This window comes from Cydia pomonella, chromosome 1, assembly GCF_033807575.1.
Source record: "Cydia pomonella isolate Wapato2018A chromosome 1, ilCydPomo1, whole genome shotgun sequence".
NCBI lineage: Eukaryota > Metazoa > Arthropoda > Insecta > Lepidoptera > Tortricidae > Cydia > Cydia pomonella.
The window spans coordinates 29,864,054-29,892,022 of NC_084703.1; the positions used below are offsets into that span (position 1 = coordinate 29,864,054).

General features: G+C 35.8%; 1 protein-coding gene across 1 annotated transcript; it reads right to left on the reverse strand.

Moving 5' to 3' along the window:
- Positions 1 to 2,904: 2,904 nt before the first annotated feature.
- On the reverse strand, positions 2,905 to 27,320 carry LOC133528123 (uncharacterized). Its single transcript, XM_061865356.1, has 6 exons — positions 27,153 to 27,320; positions 15,668 to 15,810; positions 15,305 to 15,399; positions 6,857 to 6,990; positions 5,576 to 5,725; positions 2,905 to 3,778 (listed from the first exon to the last, which is right to left on the reverse strand). The coding sequence occupies exons 1-6, from the start codon at positions 27,217 to 27,219 to the stop codon at positions 3,627 to 3,629; spliced, it is 741 nt and encodes a 246-aa protein (XP_061721340.1). The 5' UTR covers positions 27,220 to 27,320; the 3' UTR covers positions 2,905 to 3,626.
- Between the last annotated feature and the right edge of the window lie 649 nt (positions 27,321 to 27,969).

The following is a 27,969-nucleotide window of genomic DNA, read 5'->3' on the forward strand; positions in this document are numbered from 1 at the left end:
GAGGAAATGCCGCCATCATCCTTGGTACAATGCCTCAAGGGCCTATTTTATATATAAGCTAGTTATAGTAATCATCTGTATATATCCATTATGTATATTGTTATTGTAAAGAAATATTTATACTTAAACTTAGTTGAAATAAACTAAGATTAAGAAACGTATACATATATATCATTGTGTAAGGCTTCGTACCCCCGTATCCTTAAACTTTCAATTCTTTCTCACTGAAATGGGTTTATGACTAACTCCTTTATTATTCCGACAAGTTGTCTATGCAATTCACTCCCTCTCAATACTTATTAGTCAAGCCTCGAGCAAGTTTGCTTACAAGCGATTGCTACATACGTAAGAATGTGCTGAAACAAAAGTTCGAGAAGCGTTCATTGCTTTATGTTATTAAAAATGTACTTATGAAATATTGTAGTAGTAGGCATATTAATAATCTATGTTCCAGTATATTTATTATAAATATAGTTTATTCCGTTTTTCAGTTGTTTGCAAATATTTTTTATTTTTATTTTTGTACCTTTTTAACATCTGTTTTGCCTGTAATGTGGTTGGCTGGTATGGTAATACTTTTCGTATTTTATTTCAAAAAAAAAAATAACTAGACTAGATATTACCTCCCTTAAATACATATAAATGAATAAATATTTGGGGACAATCTTACCTAGCCCCAAACTAAGCAAAGCTATTGGCTGGCTTGACTGACCTTAAACGATCATCAGTGACTTCACCTGCGTTCGCTTTTGATGGCTACTGTATTAAGCGTTGTTATTGCAGCAACGCTAATACAGTACCCAAGTAGCATTGCTAGCTGTATAAGAGCTGTATATCAGTTTATTTGAATACTATAAGCTGTACATTTAGGCTGTACTACAGCTGTATAAGCGCTTATACAGCCCTTATAAGTTAAAAAAGGGCCCAAATTATACAGCTTTTCGCGTTATTAGAGCTGTACAGTAGCTGTACAGTAGCTGTACAAGCAATAGATAAGCTGTATAATAGCTGTAATTCGGTGTAAATGGAAACCTTAGCACTACAGATTATCTCTTATAAATATGATTTAAGAATATCAGTTTTAAATAGGTTTTTAAGAAGAATTACAATAGAATAAACAATATTCAAGTCTAAAAATGTCTTCTGTTCATTCGTTATATTTGTAATGGCGACAAATGACAAATATAAGTGGAAAGTAATAAAGTGCAGTTAAGATACAGGATCTTGAGAGCAGTTATATTACTATTGGTAAGTGCCGATTATTATTTATTGTGAACATGTGTATCTTTTCTGGCAAAATATTCACGCCCCTGCTTAATAATCAAGAAAAACATAACAAAAATATCTAAAAGTGAGTAAGTAAGTAAGTAAATATTCTTTATTGCACCACAAAGAAGACAAATTTAAAAAACAGATTTACAATGTAAAGAAAGGTAGCAACAGGCGGTCTTACAAAGTGGTACATAAGTTTAGTTTTTGTTTTTAAGGTTAAGGTTTTTTTCTTTTAATGTTAATTCTAAGGTTAAAGTCAATTTATTTTAGCTGGTTATCATAATATGAGAAGTTTTTGTTAAATATTTGCAAGTTTATCTTTAATTATATTTTCAAATATGTTTTTATTCATAGTAAAATGGCGACAGTATTTAAACAGCCTATAGGATAGTTGGAGAGCATCATAATCTTAGTAGCTGTACTATGTAATTAATGGAGTCACTTCTACAGCTTTTGGATTTAAATCAGCTTTGTAATAGAATATTTTTATACATTTGACTGTATTTCGGCTTTCTGTACATAAGTTATAATTCCCGTTAGAGATCCGTATTATAAATAAAAAAACTAAAGCTGTAATATGACTGCCATTTATTCATTTAGTTTTATAATACACTCCTTGTCAGAAATCATAAAACTACTATACTTATATGAGTGCAAAATTACGCCAAAAAAATTACTTTAAGCGACTTTGGTCAGAAATACAGACAAAAACTGTACTACAGCTGTCATTTATTCTTTTAGTTCTATAATAACCTTACAGACAGAAGTTATAACACCATTATACTTATAATAGTGTAAAATTACGCCATAAGAATTAGTTTTAAATTGGAGTTGACAAATACTTTTATACAGCAACAAGTGCCAGGTGATCCTACACTACAGCCTCTATACAGCTTAAATGATAGAATAAGCTTGTAGCGTCACAACACAACAACACTTAAAGTTTTATAACAGAGTTTACAGATACTTTTTTACAGCAACAAGTGCCAATTGATACTACAATACAGCCTGTATACAGCTTTAACGATAGAATTAGGTCGAAGTGTCACACAACACTTAAAGTTTTATAGTAGATTTTTTATTTTCTGATATAACACTCCATGCGTACGCAGATTCCTTTATAATGATTTTATACAGCTTGAGCTCAGGTTAGTTTTCTCTGACACTCTTATAAGTCCCTTAAACCACCCTAAGTTCTAAATTGGCTGGTATATTGATTTTACCGATACTTAAATGCTACTTGGGTAGCCATCCGAATCTCCGGATGTACTGGCCATAAATTAAGATTACATAATTAATTAACCTTACCTTAATTTACGAAAACAGGCGGTTATGTTTGTACAGTTTTTAAAGCCGTATGTTTTGCGGATACTTTTTGCTCAATATTTACCTTATCATAGCGCAGGACCGCAACTTTTGGTCGCACACTTATTCATATTTGAAAGCTTACGATTCTTATTTTCACTAATATTTAAATTGCCATTAAAATACATAAATACTTAATATTATACTGTCTACTGTCTAACAACAGCATAAAATAATTTATTCCTCCCGAGGCAATTTAATAGTTCCGAACGAAGAAAGCAGAGGTTAAGAATTTTTACTAAAACTTAAATGAAACTACATTTCGCACACATTTGAGGCCAGTGGTATGTGATAAATTTATTGCAAACATAAATCACAACCGGAAGCTCATTTTACACATATAGATTTAAAAAACTTGTCACATAATTGGTAATTTAGGTAAGAGTTATTCATAGAATTTGACATGAAATTGTAAATTTCGCAAATATAGGTACATCTATCAAACAGTAGCTAGACTTGCAAAACGTATCACAGTAGATCATTTTACACAAAGACACTTCTGATAATCCCTACTAATACATATTATACATGCGAAACTTTCATTCAACTCTCTCTGTCACCTTTTCGTAAAATAAAAGTCACTACTTTGCAATACCAAACTTTGCACACGTTAAACATCTATGTAAGCACCACTTTTTTAAGAAAATGTGTCTTTTATTTCAAAAACATATTTTATGTGGAAATGCAACCTCGAATGTGACGCATTGACTCAATGCCATTGAGGATAACTCACATAAACTAGGCTGGAGCTTCCGGAATCTGTCATGGAAATTGTCCCTGGTTCACAGTCTACTTTTGTCGCCTCAGTTAAATCATAATTTAGTAGCGGATATGGACAAACTTTAGAGAGTAAGAAATACTAAATATTTGTCATTCAAATATATGTAGACATCTGTTTTTAATAGAAATTTTCCATTGACATTTTCATTATTTCATTCAGTTTCCTTAAACTATGTGAAGTGTTGAATTTGGGTAGGCCTCCTTGCTCGCTACTGCGGTATCAGCTGATCGAAGGGGAAGATATTAGCAATTTTATTGGCAGTGTCAAGGAAGAGCTTGGAAACAGTTCTTTCGGCGTAGGGCTTGGTGGCACGAAGGATCTCCTCCCGGCTTTGATTGATGGCTTCGTTCGCCGCATCGCCTGTAAAAGAATATTATATTTATTTGATTATATTTATATCGTGTTGTAAAATATTAATAATTAGTTTCTTAATAATAATCGGGTACACCTTTAATAGATATGTAAAATTTTCATGCAATTCATCGGACTTTTCTCTTACTCGCTTCACATTACTTCGTTCGCGAATTTTATATTTTGAATTCTACATAAACATTGTGGAGCAAAAACAGCAGTTTGTTTAATAATGTAGCAACACGATACATTTATCTGTCACAATATCTTCCTATAAAATTTTACAGTCCCTCATTTACAGAAATATTAACTATGAATGAAATAGAAATAAACTTTCGACCTCCTCTTAACCTAGACAAATAATTATTAATAACGCTTAAATTATTTTTACAGTACATATGGTGCTACTTTACCGCAGTAGTGTGATAATTAGCACATCATGTAACTATATCGAAAATTTAAAAGGCCATATGTACTGTAATAGTAGTTTATGTGACTGCTACATAATGAGAAGAATTAAAATTCGAGTGTAGGTTTATGAAACGATTGTAATGAGTTTTATAAAAGGATCACACGAGTATTTTAATGCCTAATTAGGTATGAATGTACAGTTACATACACTGCTTTCTCTACATCGATATAATATGCTACAACTGTATGCATAAAGTAACTGTATAATTATTTGTCAAAATGGCGGTAATGCAAACTTTTTCGCGCATGCCTCTCATCGTTGTTTTTTTTATTCAGAGACAAACTAGAGTCGAGACCGAATGCCATATCGTCCGATATCAAGTAACATGCGACATTTCATTTCGAATAAAACGTTATCTCGACAGATATTAGAATAAAGGCCAAGTCAAATTTCTTTCACGTTTCACGTTTTTATGAATGGATGAATATTCAAAACGCCTAAATTGATTTTCTTGCTTTTAAATATTTTGTCTTTCTACAAAGTTTCAAGTCTCTTGCTCAATTAACATCCGATACCAACCAATCTACCTCTTGTTAACTCCCTTAGAGGATGAAATCAAAAATGCTGAAATTAATTTTTTCATGTTTCTAATACGTAGTTTGTCGTTTTACGAAGTTTTAAGTCCGTCACTCAAAAAAAATGTTTATTCCCGAACAATCCCCACGATACAAACTTTCTACCCCCGTTTGGAGATGAAGGTGATAACCTTTGGAGATGAAGTTTCAAAAACTCTGAAATAACTTTTTCTTGTACAGACAGCGTCAATAGTAGCGGGTGAAACAACGCGCCAAAAGTATCTGATATTCCGAATAACTTTTCCAAATATAGATAAATTTCTAAAATTTACATTCAAAATTCTTGTTAATTGTTCTACATCCACCACACCCACAACCAACCACACCACACCACATTTTGTTAAGCTGTTACAGAATTATAGATACTTTTGAAACCTTGTTTGATCCGCTACTTTTGATGCTGACTGTACTATAATGATGTGTTTTTACGATGTTTCAAGTTACAATACTTACTTACTTTCATCCCCTTTATAACCCTCGTTGGGGTAGAATTTGTCAAAATCGATGCTTATTTCTTGCACACGTTTAGAAATGTAACTTCATATGCCAATTTCTACTTTCTAGCGTTTGTAGTTTCGATTCTGCTTTGATTTATATCACTTAGTTAGATGACTACCTACCCACAGATAAACTAGCAAATTTTCTCTTTTCGTATTTTAATCATTGTTTTTAATTGTATACATATCTGTTGAATTTGAACGAACATTATAGGGACTCGCATAAGTGTTGTGTGTTTTTAGTCAAGTGAGGCACACCCACCGAGCGCCTTGTTGCCGTCGAAAAGCCCGTCGAGGCGCACGCGGTAGTCGCGCACGTCCAGGCGCACGTCCAGCGCCGAGAACTGCACGTACTCTACGCCCTCGCGCTCCACCAGCTGCGAGTGCAGCACTATCTCCGTGTCGCACTTTACTGAAATAACATCGAACACCCACACTATAAGTAAGCATTAGGTTGGTCTCAATGAAATTAGTCAAGTATGATAAATTCCTGCTTAATTGCAAACCATTATAAAATTATTTTCACTACTTAGGTAAGGCGTCGTGAGTTCAGGTTCTGCTCTCACTCTCACTGAGCGTGAGCGTACTACGGATCGCGGATTTAATTATTTTTAAATGTTATTTCTAGTTCATTTTAACAAAAAAAAGTAATCGATGGCTTTTTTCAAAAATAAAATTGCCGAAGGTTGTTTTATCAATAATCAGGTTTCGAATCGATTAAGTTACTAGAGAGGCCTCAAGATTGGTATTCATATTGTTTGGCAACCGTATTATGAACTCTGCTGGCTGAACCTACGGCACCTTAACTGCAGAAAAATCTAGATCTCCCAATCGTTTAAAGAAAACGCTTACACTTATTTTGTATGTTGTCAATTCGTACGTGAAATTGAGGGCTTTGACAATTGGGTACTTGACACATGTTGAATATTATAACAAAATTTAATTAAATGGATAGAAAATGAGCCATCCATTATAAAAAAGTGGAATTTAAAAAATTATATTGAGTTATAAAAAAATACAAGGCTCCGAAGTCTCAAAAAAAAAATTTTTTTTGTCTTTCAAATAATAGAAAAGAAAATGGTACCATTCGAGTCCTTACATTTTATCGAAAAATAAATTTTATGACAACTATACACATAAACGCAATATTTCACGGTCAAGATGGCAATTTCCTTGATCTTCCATACATTTAGGACAGAGTTACATGATGTGACGTCACATCACCTTATCATTTTGTTAGAGGCGTTTCAATCGTCGACTGCGAGCGTCAGACTTTAACTCTCATTTCTGACCTTTGTGTTGCTTAAATGCCATGAGTCCTATATAGACATTTGATCCTCAGGAAAATCAAGATCGTTTGACATTATTTACAAAAAACAGTCAAGTAGCCAATTGCCAAGTTACTGATTTGTGAAGCAGAGGGATTTTTTAATAAATAACAAAACCACATTTCTCCTTAAAAAGAACCCTAGGACATTTAAGATGGTTAGAATAGAGATGAACGTGACTGACAAAAATGAAGTAAGTATAAAATATAACATACTGGCGTCAGCGACGATGGTGCCAGCGCCGTGCAGCGGCAGCACGAGCAGCCGCGCGTCCAGCACGTACCGGCCCACGAAGTGCAGCCGCGGGAAGCGCACGCGCGCGCTGATGCGCAGTGACTCCAGGTCCACGCTGCACAATTAACACACTCATGTTACTGTTTTACATATGAGACGACCAGTAGGGCTAAGATGGTCGGCTCTTTATCATTTGTCAGCATGCCTGTCACGTTATATGTAAGCGCACGTAACAGAAAAGCACAAGTATGTAAGCGCGAAAGTGACAGGCATAGTGACAAATGATAAAAACAGAACCATACTGCCACCGCAGCTCTACATCCACAAAACTTATGCAACGTTGCGTTCAAATACGTTTATGCTCTGCGACTATCAGATCAACAAAAATATACGTGAAAAATACTTCACTAAAATATACAAACACCAATGTGTTGGATATTTGACATTTCCTGTAGCAATGCAGTCGGCAGCGATGCTGAAACTAGTAGCAACTTTTCGATATATGGTGCGACTGAAACGGAACGAGTAAAATATAATACGAATTTAATATTATTTTAATAGTTTGGTAGGGGGTTGAATGTTGAGCAGTATGCTGAAAGAAAATGACTAAAATATGACAACTTACTATTAGTGTGCCTTCAGTCAAATTTAGAAGCATAAAACACTTGTACAACTTATACCTAGCTCAAATTGTGGGCAATTGAAGATGTTATATGTATTTGACGACTGTCTGTCCTAATTGGTATCAGTTACCCTGCCTACAAACCAGATGGTCTCGGGTTCCAATCCTGGTAGGAACAGTTATTTGTGTGACGAGTATGAATATTTGTTTCTGAGTCATGAGTATTAGCTATCTATTTAAGTATTTATAAATATGTATATTAATGAGATGTAAAGTGTATACCGAGCGAAAGATGTCCTTACCCGTGTCATGGAATACACGCTGAGACAGAACCCACACCAGAATCTAAAACTAACTAGGGTATTGAGTGAAAGCGATAGACTAAGTACTGGGCTATGGAAAAAAAAACTGGACGCCTGCCTAATAAAACGGTATTTAATTTTATTTCCGACAGACGTGGACTCGCCCCCACGTAATGGGCCCCCACAAAAAGCGACGTCTAGGATGGCTCAAGGGTAACACCGGTGTGAGGGCCGAGGGTAGAGAGGTGTCACTGGACTTTAATCATATAGCCAACTCACCACTTATGTTTCCACATCTACCCTCGAGTACACAAATCTTGCGACTCCACTCTGGCCAGGCAGCTAAGACAAGACAGATGCAGAGAATCCTGTCCCACCCTCCTTCGGGTGACAGAACTCCCAAGCAGCTGGGCTAAGATGGTCGGCTCTTTATCATTTGTCACCATGCCTGTCACGTTCTAACAAATATGTAAGCGCGAAAATGACGGACATAGTGACAAGTGATAAAAATGGAACCATAATACCGCCGCAGCACTCGCTTATATGGGGTCGCTACTCCCCAACAACTCGCCACAAGCTGCCATGCGTTGACTGATTGCAATGGTAAAACCCGCGGGCGATGGGGTCGTCACATCCCTACGCCTCATAATTTATTATTATTATTATTTATAATAAACGGACGCTTGACTTAGTGCAGCAATGAATACATGTAGGTAATTAATATAATGTCAGCATCAGCTAATATCTGCTTAAGCGTTTACAACTAGGTACGGATAAAATTTCAATACCTAAGACATACAATAATATCAATTGGAGTAGAGAGGTATTTACGTTAAGACATTTTAACGTTTTCTTTTTACTGATGTGTTAAGGCATGAATTCGAAATAATGTACGAATCAGATGTACTCATTTAAGGACTGAAATGATGATGATGATGAAACGTGTAGTACCTACACGTGTTACACAGTAGCTAATGAAAACAAATGCAAGCATGTAGGGAGGGTATATTGCGGACGCCAGAGTGCCGGCGGCGCAGTGCCACTCGACCGTAACGCAACGCTTGCGCAAGCTACGTTATGACAGCGCGCTAATATTATAATAATACCACTGCTATCGTAAAAGATCATATACGATGACGCTAAGCTAAAAATGATGAACTAATTCTAAGAACCTATTATAGTATAGGAATGTTGCCGTATTCTCTGAGAGGGCCTAAGGTTTGTAATTCAGGCAAAAGTAGAGATACTGCCGCACCTTATGTAGATATAAGTCGTACTGCGTTCTAAGTTAAAGTATTTTATTTAAGCCTTATGGCTTATTTTTCTTAATTATATAAAACCAGTCAAGAGCATGCCCGGCCATGCTCAGTGTAGGGTTCCGTAGTTACCCGTCCGTCACAGTAGGATGCCTTAAACGGCGGGCGGCTATTAGTAAGTATACAATAACAAGCAAAAGGGAATACCGACATTTCAGTTTTCTACAGAAAGCATGACGTAGTCACCGATCAGTAACCTGTCATAGAAAAACAAGTATCGGAAGTATGGAAGGCAGAGGCAAGAAATTGAATCTCCATAGGCATAACTGTTGCAAAAGTGTCCAGCTGTCAGCTATAAATAATAGTTCCAAATCTCTCCAGAGTAGCGTTAGAGTAGTCAAGAACCAGTGACCTGTCATAGAAAAACAAGTATCGGAAGTATGGAAGGCAGAGGCAAGGAATAGAATCTCCATAGGCATAACTGTTGCAAAAGTGTCCAGCTGTCAGCTATAAATAATAGTTCCAAATCTCTCCAGAGTAGCGTTAGAGTAGTCAAGAACCAGTGACATGTCAAACGCTTCGCTTGACAGACAGATGAAGTGTGCGAAACAGAAGCCATCACGTATATGAACAAGCCATGAGTGCGAAAGAGGCAGATTACATATGAGAAAACGTAACCATTTTTAGAGTTCCGTAGTCAACTAGGAACCCTTATAGTTTCGCCATGTCCGCCTGTCTGTCTGTCTGTCCGAGGCTTTGCTCCGTGGTCGTTACTGCCAGAAAGCTGAAATTTGGCATGGATATATAAATCAATAAAGCCGACAAAGTCGTACAATAAAATCTAAAAATTTAATTTTTTTTAGGGTACCTCCCCTACACGTAATGTGGGGGTGAATTTTTTTTTATGCTTCAACCCTACAGTGTGGGATATCGTTGGAAAGGTTTTTCAAAACTAATAGGGGTCTTTAACAAACATTTCTTGATAAAGTGAATATATTCGGAGATAATTGCTCCGAAAGAAAAAAAAATGTGTCCACCCCCCCCCCCCCCTAACCTTTGAAGCATAGGTCCAAAAAAATATGAAAAAAATCTTGGAAGTAGAGCTTAAGAAAGACATTAAATGAAAACTATAGCGGATATGATCAGTTTAGCTGTTTTTGAGTTATCGCAAAAAGTTTCCCCTTCATAGTAAAAAGACGTACACCCACAGTTCATCCCTTGGTTAACAATCTACCATACTTTAAGCTCCAGTTTAGCTTATTGTGACGGAAGAGTAACTACGGAACCCTACTCTGAGCATGGCTCGACATGCTCTTGGCCGGTTTTTGTTTTTTGAGTTTGAAGTCGGCCGAGGCGGCCAAGATCATATTGCCGTATTTTTGACGTGAAAAATATAAAAGAATCAAAAAGAAAAATATATATTAAGTAATTTAGTGAAGATTGTGTCATATTGTGTGCCGGGTTGTAGTGTTTCAGGGCCAAAAAACCCAGGAAAATACTCATTTCACAGATAATTATGATATTCCTAGCGAAATTTTCGTAACGATATTTTATCAAATTAACAGCATAAAAAGTGTAAAAAACCAAATTATACAGTTCATTATAAGTTTTCCTTCAATTGTGTGTTAATATTTCATCATATTAGTCAATAATTTAGAATATTTCGTGTAAAAACCTAAACTGTTACTTTACGCTAGGGCTTGACAAAATGTTCATATGACTGTATCGATAACTTGTCGGTATATTAGTAGGTATGGATTTAGTTGTTAGATTAGGTGTACCTTTATAACCCACTTAAAATAATAACGATTGTTATAATACCTTTTTTGAAGGTGCACATGTTTAGCGGTAAATTTAAACTTCACTTTCCAACACTGTACTTATATTTTAACCACTTTTCCACGGCTGTGCCGCCAACACAAGGAAACACAAGACAGCGTATACTCATCCAACCCAACTTGTCAGTAGGAAAAGGCGCGAAATTCAAATTTTCTTTGGTAAGTCAACTCTTTGCGAACACATTTTCAAACAACTTCTACTTTTTCATTTTCAACTTTTTCAAAAAGTAGTCGTTAAAGCAGTTAAACATCGATAGATTATTAATATGTTGTAACATGTCATCACTATTTTTGTTCGCACATAGACAATTTACGCACACACTTGCATTTCATTTTTGGTCACACTTTCGAAGTTTGACAGTCGTTCTATACTGTCCTATTTCTTTGCTAAGAACCTAGGCGTTATTGACGGAGAGAAGTGCGCTGTCTACGATTTGATTTTTTTTCAAGTATTCTAGGTATTGTAGCGCCACCTATTTATGGTTTTTTGTCGGACACTTTTTGATATATGGAGATTCTATTCCTTAACTCTACCACCCATAATCGGAAGCCTCATCTCGGGCCCGGACCGTTCTAGCCCACGCTATAGGTTTGAAGCGAAAAAAAACATCCCACTTTAACACGGTAACTTAGCTATAGGCTCTCTCTCTCATGCATTTAGTAATATAATCAATCTTCTTAGCAAAGTAAATAATGAGTTTGTAAAAGTTACGTTATATTAGAAATTGCAGATATACATAGAATGTCTATCCGAACTTCCGAAGACATCACTACAAACAAACAAAAAGGACTAACTGACAGGCGTATTCTGATTTAAATAATAATCAGATCCATTTTTAATCCAGACCTAATTCTTAACCTGTTATTTAAATCAGAATACGGCAGTACGTTTTTACTTATAACATTGCCTAGGCAACGAACATAGCAAATACAGGCTTCATATTTTAAATAAGTTGATTTCACCAGCGGTAGGCGCTATACGAGATACGAGTACTACATACATTATACCTCTGCCTAGAGCAGTGGTGGGCAAATTACGGCCCACGTGCCAGCTCCGGCCCGCGCAAGGGTTTCATCCGGCCCGCCGCCGGTCCTTCGAAATAATTATTATATGGCTCGCGACATAACAGTTTTAAACCAAAGGCATTTATTCTGCATTTCTGGCCCTCCTCGGTTTTTTTTTAAGTTTACCTACCACTGGCCTACAGTATAAAGTCAAATAGATTTCAGATGGCTGGTGGACGTAGTTTATGAATGCAAGTAAATACAGCTACAAGCTTTTACATATTTAGTTTCATTTCTGCGCCAGTAAAACGGAGGTACGTTATCGACTTGGCCGCGTAGCCAACGTGCAAATCGTTATGGCTCCGAAAGGTATCGTAGTCATCTCTCTCTATCACTGTCGTACTAATGTCGAAGAGTGATAGAACGAGATGAATACGATACGCTACGGAGCGTTAACGATTTGCACGTTGGCTACACGGCCTGCTCTATAAAATCGTAATCAAACTAGGCCATTATGGTGTTAGGCACCTACAAAAAAATGTAAAGCAATAGAGAGTTACCTCAATACATTGCCTACAAATATTTCAGGAGAAATAAAATCAATTTATTCAATAGTGCATGACTTTAAAAAAATCACAAATAAGTACTGGACGCTCATAGAAGTCCTAACTTGAACCTCCGGCTTAATAGAAACATATTTAATTTTTCAAGTACGATCTTTTTGATCTCTTTTGCGTCGGCAATATCCACATTTTATCTTAAACACGCACAACTATGATAATAAAGGAATTGAAAGGAGTCAATAAAATACAAGTGAATGTCTAAACATCACAAAATAAAAATACATTGCCATTTCACAATTACAGTACGTACTTAATACTAGACTAGAAATCAAAACATGCACATAAAGTACGATTACCTAATGGTATTTATGTCATTACAATAATAATAACTAAGTTTCATGCAACACCAAAATATACTTCAATACTTGTATGATGGCTGAATCAGCATTTTGGATCGTCAAAAACAATGTTAATTACAATAATATAAAATTAATCTACAATAATTTCCTCAACAAAATAAGAAGTTTCTAATATAAATTATAAAGGAATAAATTATTTAAATAAATTAAATCAATTATTCAGCTTCATGCAATCGTTCTTATTTTGAATTTAGGTCAAGCAGTTTTATCGTTAAGGTACTCTTCGACATTGTAGTACTAATCCTTTTTAGGGTTCCGTACGAAAAAGGTACAAAAGGAACCCTTATGGTGCGACTAGACGTGTGCGCCGCGCCGGCACGCCGCCGCCGCCTGGCTTTTTTGCCACGCCGCCGCCGCCGATAAATGATCGGCGTGAAATCGGCGTGACCTTGAGTGTTTTTAATTAGCTATTCCAAGTTGGTATTTGGATTACAATATGTTTTATTTTTGTATTATATTTGTTACAGTTGTCAAATATACATCAATTATTAATTAATTATTTGACACACCGATTAAAGTAACTGAGTAATCCTCAGTATTCAGCGTCAAGAAAGATGAGGGAGCGATATATGAAGTGGAATTTTATACTGCTAATTGAGAATTCACATTGCCTCAAAAATTTTACGGAGGCAGAATGCTCCGTAATGATAAAACTTACAATAATATACAACGAAAACAAAGGGCTAATGTACCATGGGACCTCAAGGTGGAACAGAAAAGGAAAATTAACTGGCTAATGTAGCGACCATTAACCTTGATTATTTTCCTGCGTCTTAAACTGTAGCAAAAATCGGAGAACATTGATGTGCGAACACTCTCGAGACCCTGGGTTTCCTAAAAAAGTCGTGTGTCAAAAATGTCGAGAAATAGAGAGACGACACTGTAGATTCACTGTCTATCTGGCGTACCGCGCAAACGCTTGCCCCACGGAAATGTGCAAGCTGTAAATGGGTGAAACAAGATTTTCTTGTCACTCGTTGCTATGGTTACAGTCACCTGGGTCACCGGGGTTTTCAATTAACAACATTTTTTAGTCGTTATAAGCCCTTTCCATAATGATCCATCTAACAAGAATGATAATATGACTTTGGTCTTCTAACAAACTGTGTTAGTATTGTCGCCTGCCTACTTGAATAACAACAAGAAATACATCGAAATGGCAGCATTTCTGAAGAAAATTGAAGATGAAAATTCTAGAGAAGTCCTAAGATCAAATTAATGGTAGTAGACAGGGCAAACTTACTCCCAGTTACCGACGAACTCGGCGATTACAAAAAAGCGAGCTGATAACCAGTGCCGGTGGTTGCACCGCCAAGATTCGCAGCAGAGCTGGCATGGTTAAGAGTTCGATGGCCAACCTCGACAAGATATGGAAGAACAGAGGTATTTGACGTGCAACTAAAGTGCGGTTGGTACGAGCTCTCGTCTTTTCAATATTCCAGTATGGTGCCGAAACGTGGAGCGCCAAAACGTGGTGTTAACGAAGACTCCTGCTTATACCTTGGACAGCTAGAAGAACAAACCCCTCCATTCGCAGAAAGCTCAATATCGCCACTCAGCTCTTCACAATATGTTGTGGGTGAGCCCTTATATTTTTCGGACATATTATGCGGTTTTCAACGCATGATGTGGAGAAACACATAAATTTAGGCCGAATGAATGGCAAACGTGCTCGAGTTGGAGCATGTGTGAAATGGTCGAACGCTATGAAGAGGTCGGTTGGCGGCAGTCTGCACCGTGCAGTCCACACGGCTTATGACTGCACGAAATAGAGACAAATTACATGTGGTCGCGATCCTCAGCAATGAGAAAACGAGAAAGAAGATACATCTCAGTGGGCTTGGTGCTTGTACGACAAGAAAAACATTAAAAGGAAGGAAGGATTATTAGGAGGAAGCATCGATCCGAAGGTCATTGGGACAAGGTAACCTCTTAATGCAAGCCAGTCGTGCAAGTATTCGAAACTATACGTAGTTCACTGTCCTGCAACCTGCATTGATCAAACTTTTTTGATCCGCCGCCGCCGATCATTTTTTAATCGGCGCACACGTCTATGCGACTCTGTCCGTCCGTCTGTCTGTCACATCGCTAAATATCTCGAGACCCACTAAAGCTATCGATTAGAAATTTGGAATAGTTATGGACAACGCTAACCCAGGCACATTGAAACTATTATTTCTTATTTTATTTTTAGTTATTATAGAAAATGCCCAATATGAAAAAGGGGAAAAATTTCAGTCTAGTGACTAGGTCACGGCGACTAACGGGGTAACTGCGCTACATATAAATGAATAAATTTATGAATAAAAGTTTTCTTTTTCTCTGGTCCGTCTTACGTTTTTAAGTTAAAACAATAACTTATATGAAAAAAAAATTACTTGTCTACTTTGCTAGTGCAAGGTGAAGTGACAGGCAAATACTCACTCGACATTTTTAATAGAAAAGTTTCCCGCGCCAGACACCTGCACGTCCTTGCCGACCGCGTGGAATTGGATGAGGTTGCCGCTGTCGACGATCAACTTTAAATCAAAGTTTTACATATAATATTATTTACTTATTTGTTCCATTAAGGGCCCCAAAAAATAAATGTGAAAAATTGTGATGTTTAACGTAGCGAACAATAACTATTAGATATGTATATGAAAATAAGCAAAATCCATAATGTCCGCTGCGTTACTTTATAAAGTTGTAGGAAGCCTGCACGTACGTCCGTCATTGCCGAGCTACTTTAAAAAGGAATAATTTGCCAGTATTATGCAAACATAATCCCGAGTAAATTGTACGTACCTCAGGAATGTAGAAGGGTTCTATCGGCGGCACCTCAAACTCCGGTATGCCTTCAGCTAGTTTGGGTCGCAGCCGCTCGATTGATTTGCGAACGCACGAATTGATCGTGCTCTGATCGCGCTTGCATACTTCGATATAATCAGCTGTAATGATAAAACAGTTTTTTATTATGCTCCTGTCATTTAGTACCTACTTATAGATCGTGTCATTCACGGCGACGCGTGCCTTTACTCATAATGTCATGTTGTTGGAGATTACATTTGACAAATCTGCCCATCATCGTGGATGACACGATCTATAAGTGTTTATGTATCAATCTGTTTGTTAAGGATACAAAGATACCTACATAGGTGTATTTAAGGTCTTAGTCTCCGGTTGGTAATGATAAGTGCCAACCGGAGACTAAGACCGGTGGTTGGTAATGCAGTTAATTTTACAGTAAAAGGTAGGTAGCATAGTTTTGGGACAACGTTATAACATTGTTAAAGTATTTGTTCTAGTTTTATTTTATTATTATAATAATAAATACAAATTAGCCGTACGTTGGTTTTCTACCCGACTGCAAATAACCACAATAAATGTTTACTAATCGCCTCAGTCAAGTGGTAGACCTACATAGCTACTTTTCCAGCATTTCAAGTCTAATATTTACTGTACATTTCTGTGTCCGTGAGTAACGACAGAGCTTACTTGTTGGACCAGCAATGTACGGCAAATTGACAATGGGCAGCGGCAGCGCGGCCTGCGTCATCTCTATTGACAATGACTTAAGTTTAAAGAGGACATGTACTGGAACGTTGACGAGCCCTCGGACGTCTACTCGTATATTACAAAAAATTGGACAAGTGCGAGTCGGACTCGCCCACCGAGGGTTCCGTACGTTTTACTATTTGTTGTTATAGCGGCAACAGAAATACATCATCAGTGAAAATTTCAACTGTCTAGCTATCACGGTTCATGAGATACAGCCTGGTGGCAGATGGACAGACGGACGGACGGACAAGTAATAGGGTCCCGTTTTACCGTTTGGATACGGAATACCCAATATTGCGGAAATACGCTGATAGCAGTGATAGCTGAGTATCTATCTAGTTACTGCGTTCATTTTGCTACCTGCTTTGCCCTAACGCCTCATGTCATGTTCGCCTTCTATAGGCACAGGAAGTTTTTCTTTTGCGCAATAACCAAAAATACATGGACGCAATATCATAAAAAATAATTGGTCAAAAATAATCTTCATGTACCCATTGTTACTTAAACAAGAGATAAACAACTAGCATTACCTACTAGTGTATACGTAATGCTATAGAATAGCTTACAATCTCAGCGTTATGGGTAATAATGAGTGACCAAGTGATTATGTCAGATGACCCTACTATGACGGATGTGGTCGAAGACAAGCCACAATGGCCGCGCCGGCTCGATCCCAGCGTTATCCGTCGTGACGTGGGCAACTCCGCGCTTTGTGCAGTTTTTAATAATATAATTAATTAAACTACCTTACCTACTCACTCAGGAAGCTACTTGATTCATTAACCGTAAAGGGTAACGTTTTTGCTAATATTATGCGGAAAATTACCTGCTCAAAATAAGCATTACGAAATGCAGACCATTGGAATATTTATAGGCGTCATCATCATAATAAGTATGCATTTTTTGTTTTAACAAAACCAAGAGTAAAAAATTACCCACTGAATGATATTAGTTAATAGTTTCCTTTACATCTTCGGCACTATGCGGTAGGGGCGACCATTTTTAGATTTATTTTAGTATAGAGTACTTAAGGTTTTTTTTTTAATATTGACTTAAGGCGCCATAGAATAAGAGAGCGGAGTTTTTGAAAAATCGTAATACTTCTTTATGTAACAGTTGCCAACAATCTAATTAGCAGTCTTGAGGATTTTCTCTAGGGTCTTCAGCGATTCGAATCCTGATTTTTTGGCTTTCGCTCGATTGAAAAAATAATGAACATAGGTCTAAAACGCACCTTTTAATTTGTAACAATTTATGCACAAAAGCTAAAAATATGAAAATTGCTCTTAAAAATGGAACTTAGCGATACTTTTTTTCTTTTTAGAGTTGCGTACCCAAAGGGTCAAATGGGACTCTATTACTGAGACTCCGCTGTCCGTCCGTCCGTCCGTCACCAGGCTGTATCTCATGAGCCGTGATAGTTAGCCAGTTGAAATTTCTACAGATTATGTATTTCTTTTGCCGCTATAACAACAAATACTAAAAACAATAAAATAAATATTTCTTTCCAATCTCGAGGTTCTTATTCAATCACCGAAGCAATGTCGGGCGGGGTCAGTACTTGGATGGGTGACCGTTTTTATAGATAATGGTACGAAACCATTCCTGTGCGAGTCCGACTCGCACTTGGCCGGTTATTTGTTTAACCTTGCATCAAAATTAAATTCTAAAACATGACATCCGCAGTCCCGAGCACGTACATCCTTCTCGCTTACGCTTACGCTCAGTGAGAGTGAGAGATAAACACGAACCTACGAGGCCTTAATCATAAATGAATAAAGCTAGTTTTACTTCATCAGATACATAATTCGATTATATAATTATAATACCTACATAATAAGTTTAATAACCTCATTGATTTGAAGGGTATGTGTTGCAAATAACTTAATTTAACTGACCCACTTCCCGGTTTTCGTCTGTAATGAAATTTAGCATACCAAAACATAATACACACATAATGTTACCTGAAAAACCGTTAGTAACCTTTTTAAATGGATTAGGTGGGTACATAAAGTTGTACCTAGTTTAGCAATAAATTCTGTGACAAAATTCATTGCCTCTAGAGACTATAATTTTAAAGTTATTTAATAAAGTTTTATAATCCGAGTAAAGGAACCAACAACGAATAAAAAATCTTAATAGTTATTCCATGTTATCATGCTTTAATGCATGAATCTTGAGGAACAAGCGAATATGGCCTAATTTGCGCACAATTTTTTGCGGAAGTATGACGTTCTTGTCTGAAAATTTTTATTCAAATGACCAATTTTTTTAAAATTTTCAATGCATTCATTGAATACAGCGGAAGCGGCAGATATCGTTAACAAAGTGCTGCGAGACTATCATCCTGTGTATTTTATGGTTTTGTGACCAGACCTAGATAAAACGATCACTGAATATTGACAAAAATGATCTATTTTAATAAATACACGTGCCCAAGTGTAAGAAAATACCGCATTAGACACTTAAGTTCAACCTATTTGCAACACCGTATTCGTGGATAAAAGATTAACATTTCGTTAATGCTCATACCTAGAAGACGTAACTCCTACTCCCTGGGCATAGATTAATTTTCCAAGGTTATTGAGGCAAGTTTCAAAAGCTATGGGGTCGAATATCCTGGGTATTTTTACTTAACGCAAGACATGACAAAATATAATAATCAATATACATTACGCACATTAGTATACATAAAATACATAAAATGTAATACAATAACTTTTAATTTAGTTGTTGTGTACAATTAACTGTGTAACAGAATGTATGGCTAGAATAGGTTAGTTAGTTAGTGCTTCTGTATCGGCATTTTCCGCAAATCGACAACCATTGTGCCTATTTTGCGTGAAACCGAGGTAGCGCTACCCTACCCACCCATCAAGTTCCTCCACGAAGCCTAGCAAAGCTTTCAGGTTGCGAACTGCCTCCTTTAGTGTGCACGGAGTCCCTGGATATTTATTTCTGTATACTTCTGGCTGTTTGCAGTCTAGGAGAATGTGTTTTGTTGTTTCCCCTTCTTCCATGCACGCTCTGCACATGGGGCTGCCTGTTTTAACCATATTGGGTTTGTTTAGTATGTTATGTCCTGTAATTAATCCTACTATTTTCCGTAGTAGCTATCTAGGTATTTTCAGTAGTATTTTGGTGAGCTTGTAGTTTACCTCCAGTAAAATATCTTTGGTCTGCCTGCATGTGTCCATTTCCTGCCAATATTTTTGTGCAGTTGTCTGTGATGTAGGTCTATCTGATTGTGTATGTAAGATATTGGTAGGGATATGATGGGCTCGGGTCCATTTGCCAGTGTTTTTGAACCTTTCTTGGCCAGTTCATCCGCTGCATCATTTCCTCTTGATCCACTATGCCCCTTTATCCATTGAACAGTTACTTTGTTGCCGTCTTTGCTCACTTCCGTGAGGCTTCGATGACATTCGAGTATAAGCTCTGAAGTGAGTTTGTCGCTGCATAGCGCTTGTAGTACTGATTTACTGTCTGGCTAGATTAGGTATTATTACAATGATAATGACAATCTTATCAAAATACAATTTGACATTAACTAATTAGTAGATTAATTAAATAATATTCCTATGGGCATAATAGCAATGCTAAAAAGACTAGGGTAGGAAATCACTGCTTAAAAGATCATTTCAGCTTAAAATGATCATAGTAGTTTACTTCAATATTTATGCAGTCAACTGTACAAAGTAAAATATGTCCTAAGATATCAGACAAGTATTTGGTACAATTACCTTAAACTACACCTTGCATTGCGCAAGTCTAGTGAAGTAACAAATATGTACCTTGAAAATCGAACTGTACAGAACTGATGGGGGGAGTCGGTGACACCACCCACAGCCCTAGCAACGCACTCCTTAAAATATCTGGGCGTGAGTGTAAAGCGTTTTCTACGAAACACAAACATATGGCATTAGTAAAAAGGTTAACATTAAAATGTTTTTCTATTCCCGTACTTTTATTTGTCATTTAAAGGGTCGCCGTGCACACATCTTTAAAGGCCTACCTTACAGTTGTCAAGACAAGTCTTTAGTCTATTCCCCAGAAACGCATTTTTGCACACACGCAGTATCTTTATGGCACTTTTCGATACTTCGTGTTATTCGTGTAGTACAGTCAGCATCAAAAGTAGCGGATCAAATAACGCTTTATAAGTATCTACCATTCTGTAACAGCTTAACATAAAGTGATGTCTTTAATATAGAACAACAAAGACTGTAAAAGATATACTTTGGAACGCGAATTCTAGAAATTTATCTATATTTGGAAAAGTTATCCCGAATATCAGATACTTTTGGCGCGTTGTTTCATCCGCTACTTTTGATGCTGACTGTACCACTTAAAAAATATTGTATGAAATACATTGTTGCCAACCTTATTTTAAATGTCATCTCTGACAAATAAGTGAACCATAAGACAATTTTTTTTAATTTCATTCATTCATTTTCCCGCCCGTACCCTCCATTCTTTGCTACTTCTTGAATGTGGTTATTGTGGTTGTCGAATAAAAACTTAAGTTTTGTGTTTAAAAACAGTGTGTCTTTCAAGTTAAAATGGATGAAGACGAAAACAGTGTCTACGCCTGAAAAAATATCAGGGATGGCCCAAGAAGTCACTAAAAATTTGCTGCCTTCAAAATCGCGATAGATGACATGAAAAATATTTGTTAAATTCACAATTTTATTTCAAAGTAAGTACTTCGTCGTAGAAAAAGTATTGTATGCAACGTTGTTTAACTGAGTCAAAAAATACTCGTGGCGTCTTTATTAACAATTTTCGGCTTCGCCTCAAATTGTTACACACGCCACTCGTCTTTTTCGACCTCTCTTAAACAACGGTTGCATTAAATACTATTTTAAAACGGCATGTAAGTCCTAACGATCCCCCGTTTAGTTACGGTAAGCTCCTCGTCGCCCCGGTCCTTACGCAGCGGCTTACGTGAGCCAATATCTCGCGAATACGACGCGGCGCGGCGCGGCGGCCCAACGGCATTATTCACGTACACCACGAGATTGCCCACGTAGGACACTTCCATAGGTATCAAAGGATTGAAATCACCCGCGCCGCGCCGCATCAAGTTTTTAAACGTACACCTCGTTATCGCTCAAATGCACATTTGTATGTATGCAGCAGGGGGCCTACCGCAAAAACCGAAACTGAGGGGATCATTCTCTTTTACTCCAATGAAGGCGTAATTAGAGTGACAGAAAAATGCCCGCAATTAGCGAACTTCGATTTTTGCGGTTATAGCCCAGGAAATGGAATGGGGCAGGGTGGCAGCGACCATCATAGCAATAGCATAGCGTTTTACTTAGATTGTCAACTTAATGGTTTATATCGCAACGCATGATTATTAGGAAAAAACTTAATATTTTTGCCTCATCTTACAAACTCTTATTTAGTTAAATAAATAACTACTTATAACTTAAAAAAATTATGATAAATACAGCGATTATGCTACTAGCCCTCAAGCAGAGGTCAGAATACTTAAAACATTGAATATTGAAGGATTGTAGGTAACAGGTAAGTATCAAATTAAATGGAACACGGGTAGCGGACAAGTGATGAGTTAGCACTACGCCTCAACGTCATGTCTCACTCTCATACATTACATACACGGTGATCAGGAACACCATTTGCCTAATACACTAATCGATGGCGATCACATTTATGCATCACTAAATTTTAAGTTGTTATTGAAATTTAATTAAATTAAAATGGTTTAGTCAAAAGTTTTAAAACCTCTTTCCAAAGTAAAAGCCATAAAAAACTATCATAGTAATCAATTTATAAGTGTTAATTTCATATTAAGCGATGGCATTTTATGTATACCTCAATAATAGTAAGACCATGTATCCAGTTGTTATTAATTTTAACGATATCATTGTTATGTAATTAATTTGATAGTGAAGTAAATTGCATGAGAATTCACGTAATGAATTTCATTTAGAATGGTTACTTACCATATTTTCAACTCCTAATCACCAATTAAATTTCCTTCCTTATATTAAGTTGTTATTTTTAATCAATAGGCATAATAAACACGTAAAGCTTAATATACCTAGATAGCGCTGAAAAAGCTTTAATTTAGATATGTCACATCCGAGATCATTAACCACAGACTCTAGCTAGACTTTTTTCAGGGTTCTATTTGAAACCATTTATAATCTGTGGGTTCTTAGCCTCATTATTACTCAGCCTTGTTATTATTAGCAAAATAGCTGTTCGTCTATCTTCATCTCTAGGGCCCTAGGCTAGGGTACATTCTTCGAATAGAATAGAATTTCTTCATTTGCTAGAATACTTATGAGTTATGGTACAAGATGATAAAAGAAAAGGTTTTACATGTAAGTATCAGTCTTCAGTCGAAGACACGACATGCAAATAACTGATAAGTTTAACATAAAATAAATCAATATAGAAAAATTAAGAAAAATAAAACAGTGGCAAAAATTTTCATAGTTAAAAAAATTACATCGACTTGTATCAATTTGAAAATGAAATAATAGAATGTCCAAGAATAAATAAAACTAACAACGATAAGTTAAAATTTGTTATTACAAAATGGATGTCGTGTATAATTTATTTAAAAGTCATTGGGAAAATAAATTAAAAATAAGATGTAAAGAAATAAACATAATCTCTGATAATCATATTTTACAATTTTGCTGTACTCATTTCTGCTCTAAAAATTCCCTCACACTATAAAAGCAATTTTCAGACAGCCATTTTGTAATATTATTACTAAACTGATTACTATCAATTTGCTTTAGCTCATCGGGAAGACTGGGCGTAAATTAAGTAAATTTGTCAAAGACACCGGTACTCTAAATCCGTTTTGAAGATAATTAATCTTTATCTGATAAGGCATTTCCGAGAGTGCACACTTGCCTTAGATTAGTCGTAGTCTAAGATACCGCTATAAATATCTGCACCTAACAGTCAGTTATACATTGGAAATGAACATTCAAATTTGTTGTTTGTTGCTAGGCAAACTCTAGCTGCAAAAATATAATCTTGTTTTATGCATTTTAGTAGATAGGCAGGATAAGAAATCTGAAAAAAGATTTCCAAGTCTTTTTAGTGGTTATTATACTTAGAATTAAATTAATTTAAAAATAACCCAATAAAGAAGAAGGATAAAAGTGTAAAGAATATGCGTTCATAGTCTCAGATTATAACGGCATGAAAATTCATGCATGAATAAATATTCATACCTATACATATATCATATTCACAAAATTAAGGAAAGTATGCAAATGAAGATACCTAGAAATGTGTGTTTTAAGGGATGTTCTAGATTTTTAACGGAAACTGTTACATTAATTTTATGCCCTATAATAATTACATACAGTATAGAATTAGTCTTTTGAGTTCTTCAGATCACTACATTTTTCAACTGGTATTCCTGAAAAATGATTTAACATTATTATTTTACAATAGGTACATACATATGGTGCTACTTTACCGCACTAGTGCGGTAGTTAGCACTTTACTTGCCTAGTCATAATGTATAGGCTCATATCTCATATGTACTGTAAAACGTTGTACGACCTACGTGCGAATAGTTAATCCGCAACTCGTGTCGGTAAGAAACACTCCCTTCGTTCGTGTTTTAATTTAAAGCCGCCCGTTACGAGTTTGTACTAAGTACTATTACATAAAATATTCAAATAAATAATTGGGTATTTACTAATCAAATCAGTTTCTTTTTTCGAACTATCAAAACGATTTGCCACTATTGAATATATATAAAACATAATGACGTCATAGACATGTTAAATACTCTTTGTAGATCTACTCGTATACGATTTATAAAATATAAATTGTGTCTAAAAATAACTTCATTCTACGTTTCTCAATCCTGTTCTGGTGCGTTATTTCATGCGTGGTGTGAAAAATAGTACATTTCGTTGCTAGTGCGGAAGAATGACATTTCCGCACGTGTATCGAACGACGTTTTTTAATACAGTTGCGAAAAAATAAGAAAAACAACAAGTACTTTTTTATTCATGTTCTATAAGACAGAAACAGTTGTAAATAGGTATAAAATATTATACTATTATTACCTAAGTATCGTTACTTACGATTATTTGTGTATCGTATATATAAATTGTATGAAAATAATATCGAATGTTGCCTTTGGAAACTTAAAACATTCTTACAGTAAGAAAAAACGGCTCTGCTTTGACAGGCGTTTCGGCAGCTATTCCGTTCCATTCAGACAACTTATTAAGAACGGTTTTTCAATATTCAATATAAAAAAATAAACATATTCATGTTATATTCGTGTTATATGTGTTGTGTTAAGAGGTAAGTAATCAAATATGATATATGCTTATATTTATTATTTTTACATTAACAGTAGGTTTTTATGTTGATTACGACCTTTAAAGGAAACTAACATTAACACTCATCAATAAATAGTCATGAATTGGAACAAGTGGAAAAGTAAAAAGCACTAGTTCGCGAAATCCAACTTTCCGCACGCTAAACAGCTACGTAAAGTACCTCTTTTTGAGCAAATGTATTAAAAAAGTATTTTTAAATACAGTCAACATCCCTATTATACTCATTACTTATTAAGACATTATTATTCTTTTTTTATTTCTAATATTATGTTTCTTTAATTATTTGAATAAATTAGTTTATTAAATGATTCATACAAAAAATAGTCATTATTCTTATTTGTAATATTTTTGTCCTAAAAGACAAAATTAAAGGATAGTTTACAAATATGCTTGTCCTTATACTCACAAATTAAATTAAATAAAGATTTATTTTAAGGTGAATATTACATACTAAAACCGTTGAAAGAACTTTGGTAATTAATTGTTAAATAAAACTATTAGTCGCAACAGCGTAAGAAAACATATAGCTCAGTATCTCGGACTAGGGACGTCCGTCACGAAATTGACATACCTATCATTAATTGCAACTGTTTTTTTGTATTAGTTGTACAGTCAGCATCAAAAGTAGCGGATCAAACAAGGTTTCAAAAGTATGTACCATTCTGAAACAGCTTAACAAAATGAGATGGTTCTATATGTAGAACAATTAAGACGGTAAAAGATATACTTTTGAATGTAAATTTTAGAGATTTATCTATATTTGGAAAAATTATCCGTAATATCAGATACTTTTGGCGCGTTGTTTCATCCGCTACTATTGATGCTGACTGTACTTAATGTCTGTTTTACAATATTGGTACATTTTACCTAACATCAAATGAGGTAGTTCTGTTTTTTTAATATGTTGGTAGTGATGAAATGGTAATAACAACTCCAAGTTTTCGACCTCGAAAGCCCTTGGGATTATTGTAAAGTACATATATGAAAATCCATTAAATTTTAGGTCTTTTTTCAGGTTTTGTAAAAAATATCCACTAAGAACCGGAGTTAAGGCAAAAGTCAATATGCACACTTTTAAGAAGATGATATTTGCAATTAATTGACTATAATTTAGTCTTCGTAAGCCAAATAGTTTCTAAGATACGGGTTTTCAAAGGTTTGCAAAATTTTGAACTAACTGTAACTGCAAAAAAGGTTGTAACAGCACTTGTGGTTGCAGGAAAGCAGGACTCAAAATGCTCAGCTGTTTGCAACTACAGCAATGGTCCATCCTGCGAGAATATACAGGACCGGAGATGTGTGCCGACATTGAAAAACCATTCATTGATAATCCACCATCAAATGACAATTTCGACCGGCCTGATCAGGTTGACGAAGAAATGCTACCACACACGCTGGCCCCAAAAGGAGTGTTGTGGATCCAAAGCACAAGCCTGGTCCATTAAATATATACAAGAGATACGAGTTATAACAATTTCCCTCGCTGTACTGTATATTATACACACAATGATCCGAAGGGCTATCGAGGTCGAAAACTTGGATTTGCCATTACCAATCATCGCTACCAATATATATATAAAACAGAACTACTTCATTAGATGTAAGGCAACACCTCTTTTTTTGTATGATTTCCATGTATTAATAGTGGCAGGTGGATCGTTTAATTATTACAAATGAAATTTCAAAAAATAATACTTAATATTTACATTTACGAAAACTAACTACTTATGCCAGTTAGTTAAATTTCCTTATTAGTACTTAGCCAAATGGCAAAATTAACGGATTAAAAAAAAACAAAGTGTAATGATAATTGGTAATTTAATTATGATTTGATTCGCAGTGGATTCGTAGTAGCGTGGCGGGGTCGACTTGCCTAATTACAATTGTCACGATTTTGCGAGTGCAATTCATTGAATACAGCTTGTACTAGCTATCAACATATATACTATGCACCTACCTATTTCGGCATTTAAAACACTTTCTGTAAAGTGCTTTTCGAATTGTTGTCATTTATTCATAAGTAATTTAATAATATAGCATCACCTATGCCTTCCAACACATAACTGCATCCTGAAGGTTTGCCTTATGGTATTATAGGAAAAGAATTTGCAAAAATCAAGTAATTACCTGATAAAATCATTTAAAGTGCTATAACATATTGGAACTTATTTTTTCAGTATACCATTTTACTTATATATAGGTACATGTGTGTGTGTGTGTGTGTGAGAGTTTTGTTATTTTGGGTGAACTTGAAAGGCTCGTATGGCGGTATATAAAAAAAATGACAATTGTACTGTCTAATGAACGATTGATAATTATTGACGTGCACATTATGGTTGGGTAAAGAGTACTGGACTCACATGATCACTTACGTAAATCCTTCGGGAAAACACTGCTAACAACTTGCAAGAAAATGATTACAGAGAGAGACTTAGTCATTCTGCCAGAACCGAGCTAATCACAAGTTGCGAGGCCATAAGACAATAGGCAAGAGGCAGCCAACGGTGCTCACGCCACTAAGAGCTAGGGCCGACCTTGCCGAGTTATATACTGTACAGTACAGGAATCTAACTGCTACGTCATTGCTAAAGTTCGAGATCATTCATTGAAATGAAATACATATAGATATATAATATCACGTTATTAACGTTTGGGGTCCGCCATAATAGAACCGTTTACACCAAATATGTTTATCGACTTCATATTAAATCTTCGACTGATACCGGTACGAGGTAATGATCATATTAACACTTCGCAAACATATGTACAACTACATAAACGTATGTACAAAGGTGGTAGAGTCAGACCAAGATAAGTCTGAGACGATTTTGATAGCACACGCAGTGCAGGTGTTATTTAGACGTCATAATTTCATAGAAGTGCTATCAAAATCATTGCAGACTTGTCTTGGTCTGACTCTAGGTACGTGCCGAGCCTTCTGTAAGATAATGATCGGCACTTAGAAACTTGGCCTTTTCCTTTCCTTTGTTTTTGAGTAGTACATGATTTTTTGCATTAAGGCCCCATAGGTTCGTGTTTTTCTCTCACGCTGTGCGTGTTCGGAAATTTTAATTTATTTTAAATTGTACAAAAAAGTAATCAATTAGTTGCCGTCAAAAATAAAATTGCTCATTTTTAGAAGCAATTTTTATATTAATAATTTTTTTAGGTGATGTGCATAAATTGTTA